This window comes from Cinclus cinclus, chromosome 1, assembly GCF_963662255.1.
Source record: "Cinclus cinclus chromosome 1, bCinCin1.1, whole genome shotgun sequence".
NCBI lineage: Eukaryota > Metazoa > Chordata > Aves > Passeriformes > Cinclidae > Cinclus > Cinclus cinclus.
The window spans coordinates 903,635-915,946 of record NC_085046.1 but is presented as its reverse complement, the minus strand read 5'-3'; the positions used below and the strand labels follow the sequence as shown (position 1 = coordinate 915,946).

General features: G+C 60.7%; 2 protein-coding genes across 2 annotated transcripts; both read right to left on the bottom strand.

Annotated features, from left to right (window-relative positions):
* Positions 1-219: 219 nt before the first annotated feature.
* On the bottom strand, positions 220-3,871 carry LOC134051477 (transcriptional repressor Rhit-like). The gene is made up of 4 exons (XM_062505224.1): positions 3,401-3,871; positions 2,309-2,522; positions 1,922-2,035; positions 220-1,241 (listed from the first exon to the last, which is right to left on the bottom strand). The coding sequence occupies exons 1-4, from the start codon at positions 3,869-3,871 to the stop codon at positions 220-222; spliced, it is 1,821 nt and encodes a 606-aa protein (XP_062361208.1).
* A 1,190-nt stretch (positions 3,872-5,061) lies between these two features.
* LOC134051687 (zinc finger and SCAN domain-containing protein 20-like) lies at positions 5,062-10,116 on the bottom strand. The gene is made up of 6 exons (XM_062505636.1): positions 10,080-10,116; positions 9,041-9,151; positions 8,056-8,670; positions 6,954-7,620; positions 6,738-6,744; positions 5,062-6,217 (listed from the first exon to the last, which is right to left on the bottom strand). The coding sequence occupies exons 1-6, from the start codon at positions 10,099-10,101 to the stop codon at positions 5,573-5,575; spliced, it is 2,067 nt and encodes a 688-aa protein (XP_062361620.1). The 5' UTR covers positions 10,102-10,116; the 3' UTR covers positions 5,062-5,572.
* Between the last annotated feature and the right edge of the window lie 2,196 nt (positions 10,117-12,312).

Below are 12,312 nucleotides of genomic sequence, written 5' to 3'. Positions count from 1 at the left end.
CCCTCCCCTCCTCTGCTGCCTCGTGGCCAGTCCCAGCCCACCCTGGGCTCTTCCCAGCCGGAACAACACAGCGGGCTCCCTCCTCCTCCTCCTGAGACCCAGGTGGTGCCGCAAGTCCCACAGAATCACGGACAAACTCCCGGTGCTTTCACAAGTCCCAGCTGGCCGGTGTGTCCCACGCTGAAGAACCACCGTCCCTTCCCTTCTCCAGCCCTCTGGCTACCGATTATCCTGGCTCAGAGCCTCGCAGGGCTCCAGCTCCGGCTCATGTCCCGGCAAGCTGCCGGCTGGAGAGGTGGCCACGGCGTGCACCTTCTGGTGGTGGTTCAGCGATTGCCGGTGCCGGAAGCTCTTGGTGCAGCCGTGGCACTGGAAGGGGCGCTGCTGGGTGTGCCGGCGCTGGTGCTCCTCCAGCGACGTTTTCTGGGGGAAGCTCTCGGCGCACTCGATGCAGCGGTAGAGCCGCTCCCCGGTGGCGCTGGCCCGGCCCGGCCGGCCCGGCCACGCGCTGCGGAGCTGCGGCCCGTGGATGCGCTGGTGCTTCTGCAGGTGGTGCTTCTGCACGAAGCCCTTGCCGCAGGCGGGGCAGCGGTACGGCCGCTCTCCGGTGTGGATCCGGTAGTGTTTGTTGAGGTTGGATTTCTCGTTGAAGCTCTTGCCGCAGGCCGGGCACTGGAAGGGCCGCTCGCCCGTGTGCAGGCGCTGGTGTCGCAGCAGCGCGGCGTGGTGAGCCAGGCTCTTCCCGCAGGATGTGCAGATGAAGGAGCCGTTGCTCTTCCTCGCCCGGCTCTGCTGCCGCGCCAGGTTCCGTGTCAGCCGGACGCTCTTCCAGCCCGGCGGCAACGCCCCGGGATCGTCTTGGGGACTCTGCTGCTCCCAGCCGGGCTGCGGCGAGGCCCCCTCGGCCCCGGGGTCTTCTCCCAGCGGCATTCCCTGGGCAAGGGCGAACGACTGCTCCGTGCCCGCGCCCAGTGCGTGCTCCGCGGGGAACGGCAGGCCTGGGGCAGGGTGAGCCTCCACAGGCACCACCACCGGCTTGAATTCCCCCAGGCAGAATTCCCCCAAGCCTGCTCCTGCTGCTTTCGGCCCGGCCACGCCGTGGCTCTCCCAGGAAACCGGCTGCTCCTGGCTGAGGGGAATCTCCTCGTCCAGCCTGACCGTGGGGACCATCGGCAGTGCCAGAAGCTCAGCTCTGTCCTCCTGCGGCTGCTGCTCTTCCGTCTTGATCACAATCATCCCACCTGTGGAGAGACCACAGTTCATCCCGGGAAGGGAAGTCCTCCCACGCCTGCAGCTCCAGTGTGGGAGCGGGAGCAGAGCTGAGAGGATCTGGCAAAGAACAAAACGGAGCAGGAAGGGATTCCCAGGAGGAGATGAGGTGAAGGGGGGTTGTCCAGGCAGCTTGTTGGACCTCAGGGACATCATGGAATCACAGCATTAGTGACGTTTGCAAAGCCCTCCAAGATCACCAAGTCCAATAATCAACCAAGCACTGCCAAGGCCACCAGTGACCCATGTCCCCAGCTGCCATATCCACACAGCTCTTAAATCCTTCCAGGAATGGAGACTTCACCCACCACTGCCCTGGGCATGCTGGACTCAATGGACACTATGGACTGACAATACAATTCTCACAAAAAGGCCAAACCAAAGAGAATGTGAAGGCAAAGGGGAGGTGCAGAGTCCTCCATCCTGTAAAGAACCCCATCAGGAATGGCAGAGTTTAAGTGGGTGAATCCAGGGAAAAGGATCAAAGCAAAGCCTCCCCAAAGCAGCAGGGAGCATCCACCCACAGGTACCCAGCTCCAGAGCCATCCTCACTGAGCCTTGTCCCAGGTTTTCCCATTTTCCATCCTTAAGAACTCTGCCCAGTCCAAGTGGGTGTCAGTGCCCATCCTCAGCCCCCCTCACTGTCACTCACTGTCACCAAGCTGTCCTGGCACCGCTCCCTTCTCCAGCAGCCCGGGGCTCCCTGGATCCTCCCTGTCCTCGGCTGGAGGCATCAGTGCAGGTTTGCAACCAGCATCCTCAGATCCTGGGAAGGAGGGAGCAATGGGGTGAACTGCCAGCAGTGGGGAACAGCCAAAGTGGGGTCCTGGAATTCCAGGACATCTGATCACACAGGCCACTGGCAGCCAAAACAGGCATGTGATTTTTGCTTATCCCAGGAAGTGCATGGTGGACATTCAAGCTCTAAAATTTCAGCACAAAATTAATAAGCACTAAAATGTGGGACACTCTGCAGCAAATCCCTGTTCAGCCCATATCCCAGGAAAAAACAGTGCTGGTGGGGTGCAGGACATGTCACCTGGAATCCCCCCACGTTCCACGTGGGGAGGGTTTGGAAGCTGCATCAGCCCAGGGATGACGATGCTTCTGACATGATCTGAGTGATCCTCACCGAGAGGGACCACGGCCTCGTAACTCCCCTTCCTGGCGATCCCACGGAGCTCCCGGCTGTCCACGCTCCCCAGCTCCTGCTCCGGCAGAGCACCTGCCTCACCCTTGCCCACTGCTGGCACCTGGAAGTACAGGAGGCTCCAAATGGGGGTCCCCACTGAGCCCCTCCCCGAGCTCCTGGGGGTCCAGAGCTCCTATGGACTGAGCCATGTCATGGGAGACATTCCCAGACATCACAGCGAGGCTCAGCTGTTGCTCCCCAGACCAGGGGCAGATTCCCAGGATCCATCCTGGCAGCCAGGTGAGCAGTGACCCCTCAGGTGGGAGTGGGACAGTGGCACCATCCCACATCACCCCAGTAGGGCCCAGCATGGCTGAAACACTTAGGGCGGGTGTTCTGCTCACCCTCTTCCCTGGGGACAGGCACAAGCACCAGAGGAGCCGTGTCCATCTGGCTCCGCGCAGCTCCTGAGAGCCAGCAGCACATCCATGGCCACACGGTCACCTGGGGCACTTTCCCACTGCTTTGGGCACATCTCTGTCACCTGCGGCCTGTTCGTGTCACCCTGGGCATATACCCTGTGAGCTGGGACACATCGCTGTCCATCTTTGGCATATTCTCATTAGCTGGGGCTTGTCGCCGTTTGTCACCGCTGGCATGTCCCTGTTATCTGGGGCTTGTCCCTATTACCTACACCCCATCCCTGTCACTGAGGGCATATCCCTGTTCCCCGGGACTCATCCTCATAACCATGAGCCCATCCCTATCACCATGGGCTCACCCCCATCCCCGTTCCCCAGAGCTCGTCCCTGTCACCGCTGGCATGTCCCCGTCCCCATTCCTCAGAGCTTGTCCCTGCACCGTGGGTTCAGCCTGATCCCCATTCCTTGGCGCCCGGCCCTTTCCTCATTCCCTGGGGCTGGTTCCCATTCCCCGGGCCCATCCTGTCACCGTGCGGGCCCATCCCGGTTCCGTGGGCCCCGACTCCGTCTCGGTTACCTGTGTCCGCTGCCTGCCGGTGCCGGTGCCGGTGCCGGTGCCGGTGCCGGTGCCGGTGCGGTTGCCCCCGCAGCGGCAGCGGCGGAGCTGGCGCTGGATGCGGCGGAGGCGGCGGGAGTTGTCCCTCAGGATCGCGGCCAGCCGGGCCCCGCCGGCCCGCACCGTGCGCTCCAGCCCCGCCACGCGCCGCTCCAGCCGCTCCAGCCGCCGTTCCGCCGCCTCCACGCTCCGCTCCAGCCGCCGCTCCGCCGCCGCCACCGCCCGCAGCGACAGCCCCGCCGGGGCCGCCCCGCCGGGGCCCGCGCCGGGATCGGGGCCCGCGCCCTGCCAGGCCTCGGGCGCCCATTCCGGGTCCTGCTGCGGGGGGAAGAGTGCGGTGAGGGGCGGCCGGGCCCGGGGTCCCGCCGGGGGCACGGGGGTGCCGGTGCCGGGGGTTCCCGCCGGTACCTGCGCGCGGCCCCACCGGGCCATGGCCGCCCCTCACGGCGGCCGCCGCAGCGCCCCCTGCCGACCCCGCGCCGCCTGCGCCGCCCCGCCCGCGGCCGCCGCACCGAGACCCCGGCACGGGCCGGCCCCATCCCATCCCATCCCATCCCATCCCATCCCATCCCATCCCATCCCATCCCATCCCATCCCATCCCATCCCATCCCATCCCATCCCATCCCACCCCATCCCATTATTCCATCCCATCCCATCCCATCCCATCCCACCCCACCCCACCCCACCCCACCCCATCCCATTATTCCATCCCATCCCATCCCATCCCACCCCATCCCATTATCCCAGAATGGGTCAGGTTGGAAAGGACCACAGTGGCTCATCTGGTCCCACCTCCCTGCTCAATCGGGGTTATCCTAGAGTACAGGGCACATAATTGTGTCCAGACCATTCTGGAATATCTCCAGTGAGGGAGGCCCCACACCCTCTCTGGACAATCTGTTCCAGTGCTCAGTCACTGCACAGAGAAGTTCTTCCTCCTGTCCAGGTGGAACTTCCTGGGCATCAGTTTTCCGACTGTTCCTCTTGACCTGTTGCCAGGTCCCATAGTGAAGAGCCAGGCTCTATCAGTCCCATCCCATCCTATCTCCATCCCCATCCCGGTCTCTAACACATCCACATCCCACCCTATCCCAATTCCATCCCTACAACCATCCCATTCCTATCCACCCCCATTCCATCCATCCATATCCCCTCTCAGCCCCATCCCACCCCACCCCTATTCCATCCTCATCCCATCCCCATCCATCCCCACGCCTGCATGAGAACCAGGGCGCCAGCTCTCAAATCCCCAGTGCCCAGTAAACTCCAATGCCATTCCCAGAGGCCCATCCAGACCCCCTATCCCACCCCATCCCCATCTCAGACTGGGACGGCAGCCCCCAGCAACAGGTGACCCCCACCCAGTTCAATTCTCACTCTTCCATCACTCCATCCCATGGATCCCATTCCTGGTGTCACCCAGCAGGACCCTCCCAGAGCCCCCTCAAGGAATCCATGTTCAGCATCCTGATTTCTACAGCATCTATTGGCACTCTCCAGAAAAGGGACCCACTCCCAGCATCTCTCCCACCCACCCACCAGGGATGGGAAGAAGGAGCCCCCCTCATATGGGCCAGGCACGTGCCCCCACCCCCATGCTCCATGTCCATGCTCCAGCCTTCATCTGGAGAGAGAGAGAGAGAGAGAGAGAGAGAGAGAGAGAGAGAGGAGGTCTGACAGTGCCCTCTGGTCCCCAGGAGGTCACTTCAAGATCTGGCAGCAGCATCACATCCCTGGGAGTCACTTCAAGGTTCAGTAGCAGCATCCCATTCCCAGGAGGTCACCTCAAGGTTCAACAGCAGCATCTTATTCCTGGGAGGACACCTCAAAGTTCATCATGCATCCCAGTCCTGAGAGGACACCTGAAAGTCCATCAGCAGCACCCTATTCTTTGCCTCAAGATCAGACAGCAGCCTCCTATCCTAGGGAGGTCAACTCAAAGTCTGTCAGCAGCAGCTTGTGTTTGGGAAGTCACCTCAAAATCCACAAGCAGCATCCCGGGAGGTCACCTCAGGTCTCTGGGACGTCACTTCAAGGCTATGGGAGGTCATCTCAGATTTCAGCAGCAGCTTCCCATCCCTGGGAGTACACCCTGAGGTCCAACAGCAGCCTCCTGTTCCCAAGAGGACACCTCAAGGTCCCACAGCAGCGCCCCATCCCTGAGGGGTCACATCCTGGCTTCCCACCCCGTCTCCTGCTGCGGGTGCCGCCACGACGGGCACCGGGTTGGCACAGGTGAACGGCCTCTCCTGCCGCCTGTGGATCCTCTGGTGTACCTTGAGGTGGGAGAACCTCTTGAAGGTCTTCTGGCAGATGCCACACTGGTGGGGCCGGACACCCATGTACATCCAGTGCTGCCGGACAAAGTCCGAGACCCAGGTGAAGCTCCGGTTGCAGCAGGGACACAGGATGAGGTGGTGGCCAGAGTGCCGGCGCTGGTGCACCGTCAGGAAGATCTGGTTGGAGAAGGTTTCCAGGCACTCGTTACACGTGTACATCATTTTCCCAGGTGACAGCGAGCAACTGGCGGGGCTGGGCTCCTGCCACACTGTGCCACAGTCCCTGCTCGGGACTTGTGGCTGGGAGGATGAGCACTGGGTCTGGCTGGGACACTCCTCTGGCTTCGAGGGCTGGCAGGAGCTGTTGGCTGCCCAGGTTTGGGCCTGGGATGTTGGGCATTGAGATGTTTGGCATGGCCCCTGGCTGGGACATGCTTTTGCATCCAAGGGCTGGCAGGAGCCATTGGGTGGCCAGTTTTGAGGTTGGGATGTTGGGCACTGGGAAGTTGGGCACGAGTCCTGACTGGGACATGCCTTTGCATCCAAGGGCTGGCAGGAGCCATTGGGTGGCCAGGTTTGGGGCTGGGATGTTGGGCATGAGTCCTGACTGGGACATGCCTTTGCATCCAAGGGCTGGCAGGAGCCATTGGGTGGCCAGGTTTGGGGCTGGGATGTTGGGCATGAGTCCTGACTGGGACATGCCTTTGCATCCAAGGGCTGGCAGGAGCCATTGGGTGGCCAGGTTTGGGGCTGGGATGTTGGGCATGAGTCCTGACTGGGACATGCCTTTGCATCCAAGGGCTGGCAGGAGCCATTGGGTGGCCAGGTTTGGGGCTGGGATGTTGGGCATGAGTCCTGACTGGGACATGCCTTTGCATCCAAGGGCTGGCAGGAGCCATTGGGTGGCCAGGTTTGGGGCTGGGATGTTGGGCATGAGTCCTGACTGGGACATGCCTTTGCATCCAAGGGCTGGCAGGAGCTGTTGGCTGCCCAGGTTTGAGGTTGGGATGTTGGGCACTGGGATGCTGGGCATGAGTCCTGACTGGGACACGCTTTTGTATCCAATGGCTCGCAAGAGCCATTGGGTGGCCAGGTTTGGGCCTGGGACGTTGGGCACTGGGATGTTTGGCACGGCCCCTGACTGGGACACGCTTTTGTATCCAAGGGCTGGCAGGAGCTATTGGGTGGCCAGGTTTGGGGCTGGGATGTTGGGCACTGAGATGTTGGGCACGGCCCCTGGATGGGACACGCCTTTGTATCCAAGGGCTGGCAGGAGCCATTGGGTGGCCAGGTCTGGGGCTGGGATGTTGGGCACGGTGTCCTACTGGGACACTTCTCTGGCTCTGAGGCCTGGCACGTCCCGTTAGCTGCCCAGGTTTGGGGATGGGATGCTGGGCATGGCACCTGGCTGGGCTCCGAGGGCTGGCACGTCCCGTTGGCTGCCCAGGCACGGAGGTGCCGCCTGATTTTCTTCTTGGACATGAACTTGCGGTCGCAGTGGACGCAGACATAGGGCACCCAATTGGTGTGGCCACGCTCATGGATAAGGAGGTTGATCTTCAGCAGGAAGGTTTTCCTGCAGATGGGGCAGGAGTAAAATTCCTTGGCAGAATTTCGCTGCAAGGCTGTCGGTCGGCCCGCACAGGAGCCCTTCTCCAGCTCTCCTGGGCTGGGATCTGCCTGTTCTGTCGGTCTGCAGACATCTGGTGTCACCTCCTTTCCTGGTTCTTCAGGAATGTTGGCGACCAAATCTTGGCCAGTATTTCCTGAATCTTTCCCAGCCTGCTCTTCTGGACACTTGTCCTCTTCTGGACCCTCAGAGGGTGTTTTGGGCATCAACAGCTTCTCTGCAACAACCTCCTCCTGCAGCACCTCTGTTGGGATCCGTGCCTCAGCATCTCCTGGGAATTTTTTAGAATCCAAACATCACTACATCACTTTTCCCACATGGTTTCAACAGTAAAAGGCTTTGATCCCGCCCTCCCTCACTTCCCACCCTGTTCCCAGCCAGCACCAATCCCAGCCTTGCTCTTCTCTTCTAGCTCAGTCTCTAGACTGTGTAAAAGCTAGGAACAACCACAGCTTATCCCTGTAGACACCCTAAGAGCAGTATGAGGTGACAAACATCACTCAGGGGGACAGGGGACTCCGACCACCACCCTGCCTGGCTTGTCTGGGCAGGTGCACCCATGCCTTTTGCCTTATCCCAAACCATTTCAGGGCTGGTAACAGAATTTGCTGCCCTTTCCTGGAAGCCCCGGGCGTAGAGAGAGGCCCAACAGACCACCCACAATGTGTGGGCCCACCAAGGAAGGATAAAGGTTCTGCCCCAGTACCTGCTGCAAGGGGAGAAGAGTTCTGACCCTCAGCTTCCTGACAGAACACGGAGAGCGGGCAGGGAGGGGACGGGGTCAGCTGGCTGAGATCCACCAGGACAGCAGCACCTTCCAGAGGGACGGGTGCTGTGAGGGCAAGAGCAGTGATGAAGGTGGGTGAGGAACAGCTGGAAAGGGATGCAGGACCCCATGAAACAGCAGAAGGATTTGCCAGGCACTCACGTGTGCTGCAGTTCTCTGGGACCACTGGGCTCCTGCTTTCCTCCATCAGGTTCCCACTTTCCTCTGCTGGGCTCCTGCTTTCCTTTGCCAGGCTCCTGTTTTCCTCTGCTGGGCTCCTGTTTTCCTTCACCAGGATCTTACTTTCCTCTGCCAGGTTCCCATTTATCTCCACTGGGCTCCCGTTTTCCTCCACCAGGTTCTTGCTTTCCTCTGCCAGGTTCTCACATATCTCCAATGGGCTCCTGCTTTCCCCCACCAGATTCTTGCTATCCTCTACCAAGCTCCCACTTCTCTCTGCCACATTCCCACTTTCCTCTGGCTCCCTGCAGCCCCTCTCCATTGCCTCTGTCTCCAGCAGCATGTCATTGCTGGTGCAGTTCTGTCGGGCTGGCTCTGTGGAGGACAAGGACATTTGGATTCACCAGGAGCCAGTGGAGAGCTCCAAGGAGCCAGCTCAGGGTCCCATTCCCACAGGGTGTCAGGATCCCTCACACCCAGCAGCTGCTGGGGCAGGGACTTCCAGGCTATCCAACGTCCCAGCAGATGTTCCCTCACAGCAGACACCTCCCATTCCCTGGAAGTGTCCCAGGTTGGACAGGGCTTGGAGCAACCTGCGCTAGTGGAAGGTGTCCCTGACCATGGCATGGGCTTGGAAAGAGATGAGCTTTAAGATTCCTCCCAAACCAAACCCAAAATTCTGGGATTCACGGTCCCAGTGAGCAGCCAGAAGCTCCTGGCACAGAAGAAACCCAGTGTCACCCACCTACAGCCACCTCTGGGGACATGTCTGCTGCCTCTGGCTCCGATTCCAGCGGCGTGCTCAGCTCTTCTCTTTCCAGCTGTAGTAACAGCTCAGGCTTGGACAGGGCACAGTCTGGGCAAGAGCAAGACAGACATCAGGGACATGATGGGACAGGGACTCTGCACCCACAGCTGGGCAGCAGAGCCAGTCCCAGCCCAGGAAACTTCATCTACAACAGAGGCCACGACAGGAGCTATGGATACAGACAGGAAACAGCTGGTAGTGCTGACAGCGGAATATTGAAAGCAGCCTCTGACTGTTTTTTTTTTTTTTTTTTGGGAACAAGTGCACGTAAATCAATCCTTGCTCCACTCCTGCTACAGAATTCCCTGTTCTCCCTAGAAATTCACCTTGCAGATAGGAAAATACCCTGAATGACAGGAAGGGAATTGTGAGGCTCCTGACTGCATGCTCACCCAGAACATGAGGGCAGTGCTAAGGGACCACCTCGAATCCTGGGGGCAATTCTGGGCCCCTCATGCTGGAGCGTGTCCAGGGAAGTGAACAGACCTGGGGAACAAAGCACCAGGAGCTGGGGGACTCAACCTGGAGAAAAGGAGGCTCAAGGGGGACCTTCTGGCTCTCCACAGCTCCCTGACAGGAGGGTGAAGCCAGGAGGGAATCAGGATCTGCTCCCAGGGAACAGGACAAGAGGAAACACCTTCAGTGAGAGGTTCAGGTTGGATTTTAGGGAAAATTCTCATGGAAAGGGGTGTCCCAGGCTGAGAATTTTGGAGGTGACAACCCAGAGAGATGACAACACCAACAATGTACCTGTTCTCCATGAGGAAAAGACACCAAGCACTTACTACCCTGTCCTGCGTGTCCCTGTCACGCTTCAACTGCTGCCAGAGAGGACAGGGAAAAGAGAGGATTATTTGAGAGCTGGAGACTCCAGTGAAAGGCAAAGAGGCAGAGAAATGACTCCAAGAGAGCTCCTTGGGGCTGCCAAAGCGGCGGAAACACAGCCTACACAGGGACACCAGCATCTCGTAGTTGCCTTCCATGACGCTCCGGTACATCGCCTTCTGTCTCTCGTCCAGGCTTGCCCACTCGTGCTGGCTGAACCGCACTGCCACATCCTCGAACAGCACCGGGATCTGCAACACGGGCTTGGATGTGGGACAGGGCAACATCCCCGAACAACTCCCAGACCTTCAGACCCTCCCAGCCCTTCAACAGCTCCAAAAGTCTCCATACGGAGTCTCCCTTGCTTATTATTCCCAGCCTCCTAAACCAGCCCGCTCCCAGCAGCCCACTGGATTCGTCCCCAGTCTGAAACCCACTGCTGCCCCCTGAGGAGCCACTCGAACGAATCCCAGCCAGCCGGGAATCCACTGGATTCCCATTCCGTCTCCTGAAACCCACCGCAGCCCCCCTCAGGCGCCCCCCCAAACAGCTCCCAGCCCTCAAAAGCCCCACGAGCGATCCCCAGGCTCCCTCCTAGCCACACACCCTCCTTCCAACATCCCCATAAGCGACCCTCAGGCTCCCCCTCAACCTCCCAGCAGCCCCTAAGTGACTCCCCCATCCCACTCCCAGCCCTGCTCGTCCCCCATCACTCCCATACGCGCCTTCAGTCTCACCCTCAGCCCCACAAGCGATCCCCCCTCGCCCCCTCCGGGGTCCCCCCGGTTCGCCCATCGCGGAGCTCACCCCGTGGAGCCGCAGGGCCGCGAGGGGCCGGTCCTGCAGAGCCGCCTCCGCCCGCTCCATCCGCCGCTCCAGCGCCTCGAGGCGCGCCCGCAGCTCCTCCGCCATGACCCCGCGCCGCTGCGGGCAGGGCGGGCCCGCACGGGACACGCCGCCGGAGGGGCGGCACCGAGCTCCCGGAGGGCTGGGTCGGATGGATGGATGGATGGATGGACGGTGGGAGGGGTTGGGCGATGGGAGGGGTTGGGAGAGCGGCACCGAGCTCCCGGAAGGCTGGGTCGATGGATGGATGGATGGATGGATGGATGGATGGATGGATGGATGGATGGATGGATGGATGGATGGATGGATGGATGGATGGATGGATATTGGGATGGATGGATGGATATTGGGATGGATATTGGGATGGATATTGGGATGGATGGATGGACGGTGGGTTGGGTGGCAGCTCCTGCAGGGTTATGGTCAATGGCACGGGTACGGCTGCAGGACTGGGCTCTGCTGGGCTCGGTTGTGTTTGCCTTGTTCATCACTGGTCTGGGTGAGGGGGTTGATGCCTCCTCAGGAGGCTCACCCAGGGATCAAAGCTGGGAGGAGCAGCCGATCCCCCTAAGGGCTGTGTGGACCTTCAGAGAGACCTCAGCAGGTTGGAGAGATGGGCAGAGAGGAAACTTCTGGAATTCAACAAGGGCAAGTGCAGGTGCTACACCTGGGGAGGTGCAGAGGAGGTGCTGCATCAGGTACCTGCAGAGGCTGGGGGTCACCTGCTGGAGCAGCTCCATGGGAAAGGAAGGAACTGGGGTTCCTGGGTGTCAATGATCTGTCCCTGAGCCAGTAGAGTGTTCTGGGGACAAGAGGCCACTGGGATCCTGGGGTGCATTGGGAAGAGCATTCCCAGCAGGCCAAGGAGGGATCCTGCCCTTCTTCCCATCCCTGGAGGCACCTCTGGAGTGCTGTGTCTAGCTCTGGATCCTCAGCACGGCAGGGACAGGGAGCTCCTGGAGCTGAGGAAGGGCCTGGAGCATCTCCATGCCCATGAAAGCCTGAGGGAGCTGGGGTTGTTCTGCCTGGAGAGGAGCCCCAGCTGGGAGGGATGCTCAGCCCTGGATGTCCCTGGGTGTCCCTGTCTATCCCTGGATGTCCCTGTCTGTCCCTGTTTTTCCCTGTCTGTCCCTGGATGTCCCTGTGTGCAGGGCCCAGGCTCTGCTCCGGGGCCCAGCAGTGGCACCAGAGGAACGGGCAGGGACTGATCCCAGGAATTGCCCCTGCACAAGAGGCAGAACTTCTGCCCTGGGCAGGGACCGAGCTGGAACAGAGACCAGGGAGTGACTGGAGTCTCGTCCCTGGGGATATTCCAGAATTATCTGGATGTCACCCTGAGCCCCGTGCTCGGCGATGGCCACTGCGATCCCTCCCATTCTGGAATTCTGGGATTCTGCATCCGGCCGGGGAGCGCCGCAGCGGTGGAATGCCGGGGGTGGATTTCCTAGCGCCCCGACCAGCGTCAGCCCCTCCCCGGTGACTGACAGCTGTCAATCACCGCGGGGGCTCTGCCGGCCGGCTGGGGCCGCTGTGGCGGC